An 18,231-nucleotide genomic window follows, 5' to 3' on the forward strand; every position below is an offset into this window, starting at 1 on the left:
GTGTGTGTGTGTGTGTGTGTGTGTGTGTGTGTGTGTGTGTGTAAGATATGACACTTCAAAGGAATGATGACAATGAAATGTGTTTGCATTAGCTCTGAAAATTTTATTTGGGTGATGGGTCTTTTGGTCATGTTAGCAGTCAAGCTCCTAACATGGAAGGGGCTGGGTTTTTCCATAAAATACTTAAAAATTACCTAACCAGTCTATGAAAAAGCCTTCATCTTTTATAATCCTTTGCTTCTTATGTATATTTTTGCATGCAACTTATTACTCCCTTCAGTTGTGGGGTTTCCTCTACCCTAGCATGAGACATGACTGGATTGCAAGATTCTCTGTGGGCTTATTTATTACTTTGGGAATTAACCTCTCTGCACAGGGTTCTGTTGCTTATTTACAGAATTCCAACTTTCCCACTAAAAAAGAACATTATATTAAGAGAGTCTTCTTTCTACCAATTAGGTCAAAGTCCCAAAATTTTAAGACCTAAACCCCATGGTTTAGAGCGAACTGATTCACAAACCATAGGTGACTTTGCTACAAGACGAAAGGGTATGTACTTTAGCACCGCATGTTGTATGGGACTTTGGGATTAAAAAAAATTTTTTTCTTTACATTAAAGGAAAAATGGGGGGTAAGGCCTTTATGACTACTGCTGTTGCAAATGAAGCTTATCTGTCTTCATTTAACTTTGGGAGGGAATAAAAGTTTCCTTTGAAAGGAAATCCAACTCCTCATATATTGGATAGGTTACTTGTAATTAGGAAGACCTGATTCAAATACAGCCTGACACTTAATAGATTCATGATCCTGGGCAAGTCACTTAACTTCTGTCTGCCTCAGTCTCCTCATCTGGATAATGAGGGGATTGGACTTATTGGCCTCTAGAGGCCCAACCAGCCTAAATCTATGATCCCTGTTGTCTTTAAAACAAAAACAAAAAAAAAAAAAATCCAGAAGCTTATGTTTAAAACAAAAACAAAAAAAAAAAGGAAATATTTGGTATTGGGTTTTCCCCCTGCTTGTGTTACTTCTCGTTTCCTCAGTCACTTTTTTGTCCTCAAGCTTGTGGATGATTTATATTGTTGCAAATGGTATCTTTTGCTGGTATTTACCACACTCTAAAGAATGCCATATATGTAACCAGCTTCCATGAGTTAGTGAGATTTGTATTTGCAAAAATGACCAGGCTTCATTTTTCAGCTTTAACTGTAACAAATATCTGGGGTTTAACAAGGAATTATGATTCCTGAAGGGAATATCAGCCAAGGCAAGGTCAGACGTCATAATTAGTTACTATATATACAACGATCTTCAAAATTATCCCATTATCTCAAAAATTTTAATGAAGCAATTCATAGTTCATTTCTTCTCATCTTGCCCAGTGCCCTCAGTCATGTGCCTTGTGGAGCTTGTTTGAGCATCTGACATGACAACACATTATGTACTATGGCATTATTTATAGTAATAGCTGATTGGAGGGTGGCTAGGTTGCGCAGTGAGTAAAGTGCTGGCCCCGGAGTCAGGAGGACCAGAGTTCAGTTCCAGTCTCAAGACACTTAACACCCACACAAAAAAGACTAGCCGTGTAACCTTGGGCAAGTTACTTAACCCCAATTGCCCTCCAAAAGGCAAAAAAAAGAAAAATAAAGTAATAGCTGATTGGAATCAATTGAGCTGTTTTCTAAGCCCATGATTTGATGGGGTCGGGTGGGGGGTAACCTTTTTTTTTATTTTTTAATTTTAAGAAAAGGTTTTGGTGATAGCCAGTGTCTGGGACAATACCTGTTTGGAATTCAAAGAGTTCATCATCTAAGGGAGACAGTGTCCAAATTAAGTCTTTAAGCTGTCATGTGCATATGTGTGTCAATTGGCTTTTCAGACTGCCTAGAGTTTTGATTTACTGAGGAAATCAGTACCACCATAAAGCAAACTAACTATCTTCAGTTGTCATTTGTTGTCTTTATTATAATTCAGCAGTGGAAAACTGTGGGCAAATTTACCTTGTTTCCAATAGAAAATGCAAACTAGTTTTAAGGTGACTATTTTTAGCCAAAAAATAGGCAACTAATTTTTTACATCTTCAACTTAACTTTTTTAAAGTGGAATCACTAATTTTTTTTAGACTAGACATAAATCAAATGTTTTAAGACACAGTTCATAGTGAAATGTTATATTTCATTATGAAATTTGAAACACAGATTCTTAACCTTTTTGTGAGTGTTGTGAACCCCTTTAACACTTTAGAAAAGCCTGTGGATCCTTTCTCAGAATATTGTTTATAAATACAAAAAAATACAAAATATCAGAAACCAATTATATTGAAATAGCAGTTAATTTTTTTTTAAAACAGGTTTATGAACTCCAGGTTAAGATCCTCTATTTTAAAGTAATATTTTAAAACTTTAATTCCTGTTTCTTTTTAAAATACAGTGGAGAGAGCTGTATGATTACTGTTGGGTTTGGAATACATTGTTCTATAGTAGAAAGAAACCTGGGATTTGAGGTCAGAACACCCGAATTCCAGTCTTTTTTCCTGCATTTCTGCATTTCTCACCCTCTCTGAGGCTGTTTCCTCATCTGTAAAAGGAGGATAATAAAGCTTATAGTGCCTACCTCACAGCACTGTTGTGAGGAAAGTACATTATAAGCCATTAAAGTGCTATAAAAAATAAGCCAGTATTGTAGTTTTTCAATTCAGGAAAGAAGGAATGTGCTTTTAAATGCATATTAAAAGAGAAAGGGAAAAAACCCTTCCTATTATAATAGCATTCAGCATCAACTGATCAAGAAGAGTTTTATTGAGAAGCATAAAAAATGATATGCTTATTCACAATTATCTTTTTTTTTCAAATGTTAATGAATTAAATAGACATTTAAATTGAGAAGCATTGTAATCTAGTAAAATAAATCCAGGACCAAGAACCAGGAGACTTGGGTTCTAATTTAGGCCTACTGCTTATTAGTTGGGTTATCTTAGTTATCTTATTTCTCTGGGCCTCATTTTCCTCATCTATAAAACCAGGCAGTGAGCTTCTCAGGTCTGTTCCAACTCTTTCTTTAAAAAAAAAAAGTATATGTGTAGACATATACACATACACATCAGTATTACAGTACCATATGTGTTTTAAATTATCCTGTGCCTTGAGTCTGTCTCTCTCTGTCTTTCTCATATAGTAAAGCCAGCACCACTGGAAATCAAACCATTGCCAGAATGGGAAGAACTCCAAGCCCCTGTGAGATCTCCTATTACTAGGAGTTTTGCTAGAGAGTAAGTCTTTGGTTTATTTGCATTACTTTGAATAATGACCATTGTTTGTGATCATGAGTAATTTTTAGAAGCTGTGGAGTGCCTAGCAAGTAGACGGGTATGGAATGAGAAGGAGGGAGGAGAACTAAGCATCTCTTCTTTAAAAGTGGGAATAATGAAAAGCATTGCACAGAGATTGTGTATGTGGAATATTCATTTCTCTGTATATGTGTGCAGGCGTGCTGGAAGGAATTGCCTGTTGATTGTGTGTATATGTGTGAGTATATACAAGTAGGTGAAGGTGCATCTACACATGATATGGTTCAGGTTTTTGAAAGGGACTTTCCATATATTCCACCACTCTAAAACATCTGTGGTCACATCCATGTTGGGATTTTCTCCATTGATGGGGTGTGGTTCATCTATGTCTGCACAACCTGTATATCTCCCATAAATCCCCTATATAGGAAACCTCTAACAAGTTAAGGGGTCTTCTTCTAGATCAGGTGTTTTTAACCTTTTTTGGATCATAGTCTCCTTTGATCATCTGGTGAAGCCTATGAACCCTTTCTCTGAATAATGTTTAGTTGACTACATTCATAATGTAAAGAATTGCTAAATCCTAGTTAGAAGATTGTCAAAATAAAGGTGTCATTTTTTCCATGGACCCCATCCATGGATCCCAGGTTAAGGATCCTTGTTCTAGATCATTTGACTTTTCGTGAATCCCAATTGAGCATGTAGCTAGTTCACTGGTTTGTCTTTTGCTCCCAGTGCATGACCAACTCATCTTTTTTCCTAGCCAAACATCCTGTTGGCACACATAATATGAGCTGGATTTTTTAAAAGGGATTTTCAAATGTCCATTTTTTTACTGAAGTTGTTTTTATGTGGCTTCAAATGGACAGCCCCAATTAATTTTCATTAATAGAAGTAGCATGACATAATGGATGGAGCACTGAACTCAGGCTTGGAGTAAGGAAGGCCTGTGTTCAAGTACTGTCTCAGAGACTTAGTAGTTATGTGACCCTGGGCAAGTCACTTAACTCCTCTGGGCCTCAATTTCCTCATCTGTTAAAGAGAAATTGGACTGAGTGACTTTCTTAGGTCCCTTCCAGCTTTCCAGCAGCAATCCGATGAGCCTATAATTTGGTTCCCACACAAAATAACTCTGTGCATGAAAAGAAAGATGACCTTTTAAAGTTTAAACTCCAGAGATTCATTATGCATTTCAGTGAGCTAAGAATAAAAGACTATGTGATATGTGAGATCATAAATAAAACTCTGATGAATATAAACAGGGACCAAAAAAAGTTTAAAGTTTCTACCTACAATTTTTATTATTTTTTTTTAGCAATTTTATTTCAATTTATATTACTTACAAAAAATAATTCCTGGTGATTAGCTCCTCCAGGTTTCCCATGTCTCCCAGACCGGATTCAGTTCATAGCACAACTTCAAGCAGTGACTCCCATGACAGTGAAGAGAATTATGTGCCCATGAATCCAAATCTGTCCAGCGAAGACCCAGTAAGTAAAATCTGCATGTAAAGGCAGCTCTTCTCACCTCTCTGCTACTTAGAACTCATTCAGATGGAGGCAAGACTCATTTCTCTCAGGCTGCAAACCTAATCCTACATCTTTTCTTTATGTATAAGGAAAAAGGCAATTCCTTAAAATTCTCTCTATCATAGATGACATTTATGATTAATTCAGTGTTACAAACTATATCAAAAGAATATTTTCTCACTGAAGTTAATGAAAGAAGTGTAAGTGGTTTACCAAGGTAATATCCTCTCCTCGAGATATATTTGGGGTTCAAAATATATTTATATATTTTACACTTAATCTCTGGGGGTTTTTTGTTTTGTTTTGAATTCCAAAGTAGTCATACAATAGCATGGCCAAACCTCAGATAAATTTCAGGCCTCATTTTCACTCTAACTCTACATTTAATATACCAATCAGGTGAAGGTGATGGTTTGAATGGAGATTTCATTACATTTTTTCTTGCCAATCAGATATTGGATTTGTAAATTTCTCTGTGTCTCTTCCCCCCTGCCCAATCCACTCACCACCCCAAATCTCATCATTAGATCCAATTTCTGCCCTTGAATTCATTCTTCTTAAACTAAAGACAACATGGTGCTATAGAAAGAATACTAGCTTTGAAGTCAGAGGACCTACATTCAAAGCTCATTTCTTACTACCTGTGTGACCCTGGGCAAGTCAGCTTCTCTGTACATCAGTTTCCTCTTTTGAAAATTTGGGTTTGGACTAGATGACCTCCAAACTCTCCTCCGGCTCTAAATATTCCATCCTATGGAGTTATAGAGAAACTGCTGATGTACATTGCTTGGGGGAAGTTTCCATACCAAGTCTTCTCTATGATGATGAAATCACAGGTCTGACCCCTGCCCCTCAAAAAAGGAATTTAATATGTGGCTGGAGTCTTACAAACTCTTACTGTGGAATAAGCAGGTGAGACCCTGTTTCAACAAAGTATTTCTGATACTGTCCTCCACCTCCAAGATAGAGTCTAAAGCAAACTCACTGGTGGAATACCCTGTCACATTATAGCAGGACATCAGAATAGAAGCAGCAAGAAATATAAAAGCTTCCCAGATTAGGATATTGCATGAAAATAAGTTTTTACTGGTATCTTTAGTTTTTAAAATATGCATTTCCTGGGGGCAGAGTCAAGATTGGTAGAGTAGAAGCAGGTCCTCCCCCTGTCTCTGGCTTCTACCTTCACCAATTCATGTAAAAGGGGACTCTGAACAAACTTTGGAGCTACAGAACCCACAAAATGACACAGAGAAACTAACCTCCCGCTGAGGACAGCCCGGCAGGCTGGCAAGAATCAGCTAGCGCGGTGCTCTGGGAGCCGAGCCCAGCTCCACACTGAGGTTTTAGCCCCAGGGTGGGCCTGACCAACCACCTGCTGGAGGGACTCCAGATCACCAGCAGCTGTGGAGATCCAGAATTATCAACACATAGATGCTAAGGCCAGTGAGAGATCAGTACACTGTGGACTTTGGGACCCAGTAGTTGGGAGTGCGTTGGCTTTTGCTCCCGGGGGGAAAAGCTGCTAAGGAGCAGTGGCTATGCAGCTGTCCCCACATAGCAGCTTCAGCTCCTGGCCTGTAGAGTGTAGGGGGATCAAGCCACCAGTCTGTGGGGTAATTGCTCTTGCTTTAAAAACCTGCTTAGATCTGGATTGCAGTCTAAGGTGGAGGTCCTGGGGTGTGTGTGTCCAGTTTGCCAGAGTGTGTGGAGGCTTCAGAGAGGCCACCCAACTAATACCTCTGGCAGCTGAGAAAACCCCAGCATTTGGTACAAAGCTCCCGTCTGGTAGCAGAGTCCTGCTGTGGCAAAAAGCCCAAAAGTCAAGTAATTGAGTGGCAACATGACCAGGCAAAGGAAACAAAGCAGACAGAAGATTCCAACATTAGACTCCTATTTTGGGGACAAAAAGGAGCAAAGCATGGAACAGGAGGAAGACAGTGAAATCAGAACTCCTGCATCAAAAGCTTCAAAGGAAAATATGAGCTGGTTACAGGCCATAGAGGACCTTAAAAAGTACATAAGAGAAGTGGAGGAAAAATTGGGAAGAGAGATGAGAATGATGCAAGAAAATTACAAAATGAGAGTCAATAGCCTGACTGAGGAAAATAACACCTTAAAAAATAGACTAACTCAAATGACAAAAGAGGCTCAAAAGGCAATGAGAAGAATGCCTTAAAAAGCCAAATTTGCCAGATGGAAAAAGAATCTCAAAGCTCAATGAGGAGAATCATTGCTTCAGAATTAGATTGGAGCAAATGGAAGCTAATGACTTTATGAGAAATCAAGATGCTGTTAAACAGATCCAAACAAATGAAAGAATAGAAGGCAATGTGAAATATCTCATGGGAAAAACCACTGACCTGGAAAATAGATCCAGGAGAGATAATTTAAAAATTATTGCACTACCTGAAAGCCATGATCAAAGTAAGAACCTAGAAATCATCTTCCAAGAAGTTCTCACAGAAAACTGCCCTGATGTTTTAGAACCAGAGGGCAAAATAGAGGTTGAAAGAATCCACCAATCACCTCCTGAAAAAGATCCCAAAAAGAAAACTTCCTAGGAATATGATAGCCAGGTTCCAGAATTCCCAGATCAAAGAGAGAATATTACAAGCAGCCAGGAAGAAACAATTTGAATGTTGTGGAAACACAATCAGGATAACCCAGGATTTGGCAGCTTCTACACTGAGGGATCGAAGGGCTTGGAATATGATATTCCGAAGGTCAAAGGAGCTGGGATTAAAACCAAGAGTCACCTATCCAGCAAAACTGAGTATCATGTTCCAGGGGAAAATATGGTCATTCAGTGGAGTAGAGGACTTTCAAGCATGCTTTTGTTGTTGTTGTTGTTTTTGCTTTTTTTGGAGGGCAGTTGGGGTTAAGTAACTTGTCCAAGGTCACATGGCTAGTGTGTGTGTGTGTGTGTGTGTGTGTGTGTCTGTGTCTGTGTCTGAGGCTGGATCCACACTCAGGTCCTTCTGACTCCAGGACCGGCGCTCTATTCACTGTGCCACCTAACCGCCCCACTATCAAGCATTCTTGATGAAAAAACCAGAGTTGAATAGAAAATTTGACATTCAAATTCAAGAAGCAAAGAATCATGAGAAGGTAAACAGGGAAAAGAAATCAGAAGGAACTTAGCAAATTTGAACTATTAACATTCCTACATGGAAAAACGATGATTGTAACTGATGAAACTTTTCTCAGTATGAAAATAGTTGAAGGGAATAGATGTGTGTGTATGTATGTATAGGAGGGTATATGGGCGTATGAATACATATGTGAATGTGTGTATATATGTTTACAGGTATACATAGATAGAGGGCACAGGACCAATTTAGGAGGAAGGGATGATACTTAAAAGGTGAAATTAAGAGGTGAGAGAAGAATATAATGAGAGGAGATGGGGAGAGACAGGATGGGGTAAACTATCTCATAAAGAAGAGCCGAGGGAAAATGGTTACAATGGAGGGGAAGAATAGGAAGGCAAAAGGGAATGGGTCAACCTTATTCTCATTGAATTTGGCTCGGGGAGGGAATGAAATACACACTAAATAGGGTATATCACCCTCCAGGAGAGTAGTGGGGAAGGGGATTAGAGGGGGAATGATGGAAGGGAGGTCAGGCTGGGGGGGAGAGAAGTTGGAAGCACCCACTTTTGAAAAGGGACGGGATCAAAGTAGAGAATAGAACAAGTGGGAGGTGGAATAGGAGGGAGGGAAATATAGTCAGTCTTTTACGATATACCTACTATGTTAAAGTTTTGAATTAGCTACACATGTACAACCTATACTGAGCTGCTTATCTTCCCAGTAAGGGTGGGTGACAAGGGAGGAAGGGAATGAATCTGCAATTATGACTTTTTGCAACCTTTGTTATTTGGTTAGTTGACCACATGTAACAGATCCTTTTTAGTAACTCTGTTTTCTTCCTAATAATTCAATTTGTAGAACACATAGGATCTGAGCCTATTAAGGCTGGAAACAAAAAAGACCCAAGTTTAAATCTGGCCTCAAACACTTACTAGCTGTGTGATCCTACACAAGTCACTTAACCTCTGTTTGCCTCAGTTTCCTCATCTATAAAATGGGGATAATTATAGTACCTACCTCCCAGGGTTGTTTTGAGGATCAGATTAGGTAATACTATATAGTGCTTAGCCCATTGCCTGACATATACTAAGTTAGTATTATTAGCATTGAGGCCACCATGCTAAAATAGACCCATTGGCAAATAAAATGTCTGTTGAATGATATGAATGTAATAGAAAATGGGTTGAGCTGTCTACAAGATTTCCCCAAAACCAGAGAAAACTTTGAGTTGGGGCCTAACAAGCAATAAAACTATTTTTTTAATGAATAAGAAATTCATTGCATTTTAAAACTTCAAGATATAAATGAGTTAATACAAAACAGGTATCTTTGAGTTGACATGGGGAATTAAAAGCCATCTATTAAAAAAGCAATACGATTTTTAACTTATTTTTTCAGCCCCATAAGAGTGTTATATATTTAAAATCAGCTCCATTTTTTTTTTCTAAGCCCTGAAAATTTCTGTGCACTTATGTAATCTTGAGGCCTCAGCCCACTTACACATGAACTATTTTCTCTTTATAGGCATAAGACAATAGAGTATTAATGGGAAGAGTTTTAGTCATAGAACAGGTAAATCAAGTCTTACAAGGCCCTTTGGTATCAGTTAGGCCACTTTTTGAAACCTTGCAGAAAATGTTTCTTCCATAAAGACAGAAGAGAAGATAAATAACTATTAATTCAATTCTATTAAAAAATGTGTTTCTTCTTACTAGCTGTGTGACCTTGGGCAAGTCACTTAATCTCAATTGTCTTGCCTTCCCCCCCAAAAAAAGTGTTTCTTAAGGGTCCACTATGTGTCAGTAACAGTGACAGAGTTAGACAATGCCAAGACCAAATGGTAGTCCCTGCCCTCAATGAGTTTATATTCTACTGAAAGGAAATAGTGCATTCACGGATATGACTACAGAAATACATGCACAGGGGCGGCTAGGTGGCGCAGTGAATAGAGCACTGGCTCTGGAGTCGCAAGTTCAAATGCAGCCTCAGACACTTAACACAAAATTAGCCTTGTGACCTTGGGCAAATCACTTAATCCCAATTGCCCTACCTTCCCCCCTCCAAAAAGCACAAAAAAAAAGGGAAAAGAAATTCATGCACAGTACTTTGGGGGATGAAGGAGAACATCAGGAATTAGAAGGAATTTAGGGGAAGAAATCAGAAGGAGCCTCATGTATGAGGGAATACCTGATATGAGTCGTGAACAGGTACAAACATTGCAAGAGGTCGAGATAAGAAGGCAGAACATTTCAGCCTTTATACAGAATGTATAGAATAGTAGACAGAATGTCACGTTTGGGGAAGCAAGTAGACCAATTTGGTGGGAACCTAAATGGATGTGAGGGGAGAGTAATATGAAATCAATCTAGAAAAAATAAATTGGAGGCAGATTGTGAAGGGCTGGACATGCCAAACAGAAGTGTTTCTATTCTATTCTAGTCCAGTGAAGCTTCAAAATAGGAACTGGCATGGCTAGATACAGACTTTGGGAATGTCAGATTGATAGCTTAATGGAGGGTAGATTGGAAAGGTCAAAGACCAGAGGCAGGGAGAACAAATCAGAGGTTATCACAGTAGTCCACCTGAGAAATTATAGCAGCCTGATCTAGAGCAATTTCAAGAGAGTGTTCAGAAGGAAAGATTGAAAGGGCTGAATCAAGGATGGGTATTTGAATAAAAGGAAAAAGTTGTGAATCAGGGATTTGGGGATCTGCAAACTGAGAAAAATTGGAATATATGAAATAATTTCTACATAGACATTACTCCCTTCTCTGGTATCTAAGGGCAGGAGAGAAAAATGCTTGATGAGTGGACAGGTACATAAAGATACAATATTTAAGCATTGTTTAAAAATGCCTGGGGGTAGCTAGGTGACATAGTGAATAGAGCACCAGCTCTGGAGTCAGGAGGACCTGAGTTCAAATCTGACCTCAGACACTTCACACTTACTAGCCATTTGACCTTGAGAAAGTCACAAGTCACTTAATCCCAACTGCTCTGCCTTCCCCCCTCCAAAAAGCAAAAAAAAAAAAAAGTCATTTTGGAAAACTGGAATATTTACCATTCTCTCTTTAGCTCATCATGCTGCTGGCTACAAATGGGCATTATAATCTAAATATGTGGCACTGGGCCACTCTTGTGTTATGGATTATAATGTGGAATTTAGGCAAGTTGCTCTGAGATTATAAGAAGAAAAAATAGATTGTCATTATAGCAACATCAGTTTTGGTCACAATGATTAGCATGACAGATTTGAAACAGAAAGGATCTTAAAGATCATTTAACCCAACTTCCTCATTTTATATACATGGAAACTGAGGCCCAAAGATGCTAACATGACTACCAAAGGTAGAGCTGGGATTTTAATCCTCTAAACTTAAATCCAGTGCTTTCCCCATAGTATAACATTACTTATAAAAATTTTCCAACTGTAGTAGGTTGTCATTAGACATATATCAACTATACCTTTTAGAATATTAAATATATTCCACTAAAGAGTTTAAAAAATGCATATGGTTGTTTGGGTACAGAATAGACTAAAAACAGAGGAATTCACTAAATGAACTATATATTAAGCTAAAAGATTTTGAGGGTAGCACTTTGTCCTTTTTCATCTTGTATTACTTGTTCTTTTTGTAGTGTCTTGTGGATTGAAGGTGCTTATACATGCTTTTGTTTTTACTTCCAATTAAATTGAATGGGTTCCTCTTCAACCATGGGATGCTGTGAATCTAAGTGTATTCTCCATCAAATAAGCTCACAAAAGTTATTTCAATGATCATTTGGAGTATTGCTTTTTTTTCCCTACTGTGTGAAGCAGTAAGAGCAAGAATACAATATTACGGAAAGAGAAGAATTCCTAGAAATGTTCCTTCTCTTGCAGAGAAAGAAACAATAAATAGAGAAAATAGCCATTTGCACAAACTCACTACCTAAAATTCTAATTCTCTTATTTTTGTTATCATAATGTAATCTGCAAGCATAAAGGCTAAATATAAGATAGCCTGACAGAGTGCTAGAAATGAGAGCATTGGATTGGGAGTTAGCAGGCCTGTGTTCTGAAGTCAAGAGTTTTAGAGCTATAAAAAGCTTCAGAGGTCATCTTGTATAACCATCTCATTTTGTAAGTGTGGAAATTGAGTCCAAAGAGATTAAACCAACATTTACTCACAAGCCTGTGTCCTCTCCTCCTCCCAGTCTAGCTTCTCTGACTCCCAGCTTTCTGTGGACTCTGTTCCACCCTTCAGCAAATTCCTTCTACTACAGCTTCCATGTGATTACATTCAGCCTATTGAGGGCAGGGTATATCTTCAAAGCAGGAAAGGTCTTCAAGTAAGCCTAAGGGGCTTATTAAGGGGCAAGGAAGATCTTCAGATTCCCACTACCGTTACAGTCATTCATCATACAATATTGCTGTTACTCTGTCCAGTGTTCTCTCTTTGCATCAGTTCATTTCTTATAGCACAACAGTATTCCATTTCAATCATATACCATAGCTTGTTCAGTCATTCCCCAGTTGATGGGCATGCCCTCATTAAAATTACTTAATGTAACATTAATGTTGAGATAGGAGAGGAAACAGTATAGTATCAAGAAGACCAATATTATATTTGATGTCTTCCTATGACATATGCCAACTGTGTGACAACAGGCAGACTAACTTCTGAGTGGCCCCAGACAGCACCAGGACAATAAGTAACAGAAAAGGGTCAGCGAGGTGGTGCAGTGAATAGAGCACTGGCCTGAATTCAAATCCAGCCTCAGACACTTAACCCAAAAACTAGCTGTGTGACCTTGGGCAAGTCACTTAACCTCCAAAAAGCAAAAGAAAAATTAAGTAGCAGAGAAGATGCTGATCTTTATCATTGACAGGAGAATAGAAATGTGGGAAGGGGTGGTGTTAGAGTTCCACACTGGGAATTTCCCACAATGATGATATGGACCAAAAACAAAGCCAAAAAAAGGTTGAGGCATCACAGATTGCAGCTTGATAATAATTTTAAAATTCTCTCTGTTATTGTCACAAGCACATATTAATTAAATTGCTTTGTTATTTTTATTTTTTTAAGTTTAGTACATCCTGCTTCATCCATGAGACATTTTTAAAATGTATTTTGATTACTAAATCAAGACAGTTGTTTCATCTCTTTCTCTTTAGAATAGATGTTTAGATCATCTCTACTAGGAGAGGGCTAATTGAGATATCTTGATTTCTCATGTGATTGTTTTGTTTCAATTTCAGAATTTGTTTGGCAGCAATAGCCTGGATGGAGGAAGTAGTCCGATGGTAAAGCCTAAAGGAGACAAACAGGTGGAATACCTAGACCTAGATTTAGACTCTGGGAAATCAACACCACCAAGGAAGGTAAATGAAACTGATATACTAGGGAAATACAGAAACTAAATGCAGTTTGCAAACCTGAAAAAAGAGGTTTCACCTGAACAGGACATGTTGGCAACAAGAATAAGAGAGGCTAAATGTGGGTGCTTTTGTTCATCTATTTTTTTTTTTCATTAGAAATTTCATATTTTATTTTGATGCACTGCCTGTCACAGAGTGTATGCTTAATAAATACTTGTTAATTAATTGACAAAGATTATAAATGTTTGATATAGGCGGATGACAATAAGTAGATTTTCCTGCCGTTATTTTCTTCCCTTCTCTCTCCATTCCTGTCCAAGTCCTTCAGCATAAGGGATATTTGTTTTTAGCTTTATAGCCCCAGAATTTGGTATTGTGCCGTACATGTAGTAAAAACTAATAAATTTTTGTTGGATGGAGTTGAATTCTCATAACCCAGTAGTAAGGGGGTTATCCAAGAGAGTGAGCGAGAATGTAATTTTGATAAATATAGGGAAGGGCCCAGAACAAATTGTTTGGGATCAGTGCTTTTCTATAATGTATTTAGTTGGCTGGTCTTCATATAGTAATTTGTCTCTTGTTTCTTAAGCAGGCTGTCTTTTGGATGACCTGTTTTGCTTAGTCTCAATGTACATTTGTTTCTCCCTCTCTTTCTTTCTCTTTCTCATTTTTTTCTTTCTTTGCCTTTAAAAGCAAAAGAGCAGCGGCTCTGGTAGCAGTGTAGCTGATGAGAGGGTAGACTATGTTGTGGTTGACCAACAGAAGACATTGGCACTGAAGAGTACCCGAGAAGCTTGGACTGATGGGAGACAGTCTACAGAATCTGAAACTCCAACCAAGAGTGTCAAATGAAGATACTTCTCCAGTTGCCTTCCAAGAACAGAAGAAACCAGAATTCTCAAGATAATTCTTGGTAACTGATGGTACAGAGCCACATCCATAGCAGTGTTTGACTGAAGAGGACTTGACTGTTCAGCTCTGGATAGATCCTTGAAATTAATGGAGTTGAAGTCAATGGACATTTCAGACAAAATCAAGCAACTGATTACCGTAAATGGTGCTTTGTGGTATCTGAACAAATTATAAAATGTAAATGACATAGAAAAATAGTGTTGTTTAGCTCCCAGAAAAACATTTGTTCTCCAGTCAATACATTTGTAGTATTACTATATTTATGCACTTTTTCAGTTAAAATATGGGTTCAGGTATTCCCAAATGATGTACCTTAACGCGGTTCTTTTGGGAGTTCTCATTTTTCCTCACACGATTCTAAATAACAAGTCTAGGTTAATTAAGCTACATATAGAGTGGAAATCGGTGTCTAAACTTTACTTGTCCATTTTAAAGTGCATTAGAAGTAGATTCACAACTTAATTGACTACCTGAAACTTTAAGTGGTAAATAGTAATTTGCTACATTTTTTTATTTAATGAAAAGCATAATTAGGGGCTTACCATTTGCCCTCCTAACACATATGCTATAAATTAATAATAATGAACCATTCTGGATTTAGGACCTATTATTATTCCTTAGACACATTTAGTTTAGCAGTGGAATTTCTATTGTTTTTTGTTTTTGTTAATGACAGTGTTTAGGGTTCATTGGGTGAAGATTCTGCAGGGTAGGATCTTGCACTTTTAAAAGACTCAATAATTAAATATCAAGTTAGCCTGCAAACCACTGAGGGCATGCAGTAATGTTGTGATTCACATTTATTAACATGTATCAATCTTTACATTATTTACAAAAGGTAGAAAATATATAAGTAATCAGGTACGTACAGAGCACTGCTGTGCTAATCACACTGATCAGGTTTAGACAGACAGTCTTGCCTAGAAGTCCTGGTATTTGGTTTCCAACTTGAAATTAATGGGACAGTTGACATTCAATGTTAGTACTAGTAACATACTGTGATTTTTTAATTAGACAGTAATACAGATTTATTATTCTATGAATGGAAATAACTATGTTTTAACACCATAGTGCCCTTTCTATGAACTTTTATTTTACTTAATCTTCTTCTTGGCCTTATATTTAAATCCCTATGCAATTGATATTTTATATATATATATATTCATATATATACATATATTCATATATATATATATACATATAAATATATATATATTTTAAAGAACAGATGCTGTTATGTAAGTAATTGCCATGTGTGACACCTGTTGCTTTTTCCAGTAGAGGATGTAAAGGTTTTTTGTACTGTGATTTTTATTCACTGCCCTAATTCCAGATACACTTGGAGCCTCAGTCTAACATGACTTGCCAGAATGGGGAAATTCAGCTCTGGGCACCCATAACTAGGTTTGTTCTTGAGAGCACCAGAAGAATTTTGGGATAACACTATCTCTTATCTTAAACTTGGTCCTGTGCCATGAGTACCAAGGTGATGGCATTAAAATAAGACTATATTGTATTAATCTGCATTGGTTTAGAAACATGACTTAGCTATCAGGAAGAAACTACCATTCTTTACCTAACAGATATATATATATATATATATATATATATATATATATATATATAAATAAAATGTACTAACATGGAGGAGGGAGGGAAAAGGAGGAAGGGATAAGACCAGGTCTGCTGTTGTAAAACATCTCTCCCTTCTTATTTTCAGACCTCTGACTGTTGCCTCATTAAACCATTGTGTCCTATTTTCTAGCATGTTGGCCTTACTACTGTGCCTAATCATCTTTGTGGATTTTTTTCTCAATCCACAGTATATAAATTATCCTAATAAGGTGGCTTGTAGAGCTAGTAACATTTTGATGCTTTCAATGTTTGCTTCTTTTTTTGAAAAAAAAAAAACACAAAAAACTACAACTGGGACATACTTTATAAGGTGATTTTAAAAAATAAATCAGATTGTTCAAGAGTGTTGTGTTCAACTGTTTTGCCATGGAACCATAAAATAAAGGCTAAGTGCTATGAAATGTGCCTAAACTACCCAAACATGTTAGTTGGTCTGTGAAAATGTTAAATTGTGTTGCCTAGCATATGTGACTTAAATCTTAAAAACATTTTCAAGAAGTTAAAGGTAACTGAGAAATAGGAACTATATGGTGTTTTTTTAATTGTTTAGGATCTCAAGCTATGGTGAAAAAATGTGATAGTTCCTTTTTCACATAACTGTCAAATTATTCATTGTTTCCCCTAAGAATGCAGCACTCCCAGCAGGCCATAGTTGTGAGTGTTTTCCCATCATGCAGAGTGAGCACTTGGTACTTGAAATATTTTAGGAAGGCAGTTTGCTGTAGGAAATTAACATCCACTGAAAATTTTCTTGCCAATATTAAATGAAAAACACATGAAATTCTCCTGGAAAGTGAGCCTGGTACTAAATCAATCAGTGGTATTGTGGAAGTCCCAAGAATACTGTGCTGGCTTTGGGTATCTCAGCTGTCTTTTTTCCACATAAAATGTTAAATATGTATTTTAAGCATTAAAAATAATTTTGTTAATGTCTTGCTTTCTAAGCAACTACTACATGTCATGAAAGTGTCTAGTGTTTCAAAATTTAATCTTTATTTACATTTTTTAAAAATTTAGAGTTTTTAGTCTCCTGACTTTAAAAGGATTTAAGCTATTTGAACCCACAGTTTTTAAGCTGTCAGTGGTAATATTTTTGTCTGTACTCTAGCCAATTACACTTACACACAAATATATCAATACCACATGAACAACTGTGGGCAGAATGGAGAATACTACACAAATACTCGGAGCTACATAAGTAGTTATATATAGGCACCTGTGACTTCTAATTAAAAAAAAACAACTACATGCAACAGAAGTAATAACAGACCAAATTTAATTTGATGCATAAATACTTCAGTGCATTGCCCCATCATACTTTCCCCTGGCCCTTTTTAAAAAATTTTTTCCCTTGTACAAATGAAGTTAGAATGATTTTTGAAATATGTTAATATTTGTGGATGTTAGAAAGTTGAAAATATAACATCAGTTTTATTCCCACCAGTGGAAAGTTACCAGGTTTCTCTCCTTGTATTACATTGAATCTTTTTAAAAAAAATTTTTGGAGGGGGTAAAGCAAGGCAATTGGGGTTAAGTGGCTTGCCCAAGATCACATAGCTAGTAAGTGTGTCAAATGTCTGAGGCTGGATTTGAACTCAGGTCCTCCTGATTCCAGGGCCGGTGCTCTATTAACTGCGTCACCTAACCTGCCCCTATTCCATTGATTCTTAAAGGTTTATGGCTATGTAATATTTCTGGGACTTGAAGTAGAACATGCCCACCTGCTTCCAAATATACTTAATGCTTCCTTAATCTTTCTCATTGAAAGTGCTGAAATAAGTATTTTATAGAGCTATGCAAAGCCCTTAACATTTAGAAACAGCAAGAGATGGGATGATGGCTTTAGTTGTATGATTTGACCATTGACAGTGGAAGGAAAGGCCTACCAAGTAGTGATGGGTAATAGGAATGTTAATGAACAAATCAAGAATATACATATATGTGTGTATGCATGTGTATATGTGTATACATATATGTATATAAAACATATATATATATACATATAATTTCCCATAACAGCACAGCTACTGTTAATAACATCCTCATTTTTATAAACACTGTATGTGGTATTGTCAGAAAATTTGTATTTCATAGCTATGATAAAGATGAGCTTTGATGAGATTTACCAACTGAATTTGGCATTTTTTCTTTAACCATTTTATAGATGTATTTACACAAACGTATCAGCAGAATCCCCATAAAAATCTGTATAAGAATTGCCATTCACAGGAAGGCCAATAGTGTCTTCAATTCATCATTCTTGTCTCATATCTCTGGAGTTGTAGGTTTGTAGGGAGGTATGGTTCCCCTCTCTAAGGTCAACCTCAAAAAGTTAGGAAGTACAATGTAACCAACAATTCAATTCCCCAATTCTCTCTCCTTTTCTGTATGTCTGCAGATAAAGTTAGGCCATGT

At 37.1% G+C, this 18,231-nt stretch overlaps 1 protein-coding gene across 7 annotated transcripts in view; it reads left to right on the plus strand.

Annotated features, from left to right (window-relative positions):
- Positions 1–16,236, plus strand: part of GAB1 (GRB2 associated binding protein 1) — a 206,960-nt gene extending 190,724 nt beyond the window's left edge. For 5 of the 7 annotated variants that reach the window (XM_069105437.1, XM_069105439.1, XM_069105443.1 and 2 more), the window contains exons 7-11: positions 460–549; positions 3,175–3,268; positions 4,653–4,776; positions 13,150–13,272; positions 13,963–16,236. In XM_069105437.1, coding sequence (XP_068961538.1) covers positions 460–549; positions 3,175–3,268; positions 4,653–4,776; positions 13,150–13,272; positions 13,963–14,121 — 590 coding nt within the window. In that variant the 3' untranslated portion in view covers positions 14,122–16,236. The remainder of the gene's footprint in view (positions 1–459; positions 550–3,174; positions 3,269–4,652; positions 4,777–13,149; positions 13,273–13,962) is intronic. The other 2 variants (XM_069105438.1, XM_069105440.1) reach the window with 1 other exon arrangement.
- The last annotated feature ends 1,995 nt before the right edge of the window (positions 16,237–18,231 follow it).

This window comes from Petaurus breviceps, unplaced genomic scaffold, assembly GCF_028583685.1.
Source record: "Petaurus breviceps papuanus isolate PSGF00001 unplaced genomic scaffold, PetGlider_PUasm1.0 76, whole genome shotgun sequence".
Lineage (NCBI taxonomy): Eukaryota > Metazoa > Chordata > Mammalia > Diprotodontia > Petauridae > Petaurus > Petaurus breviceps.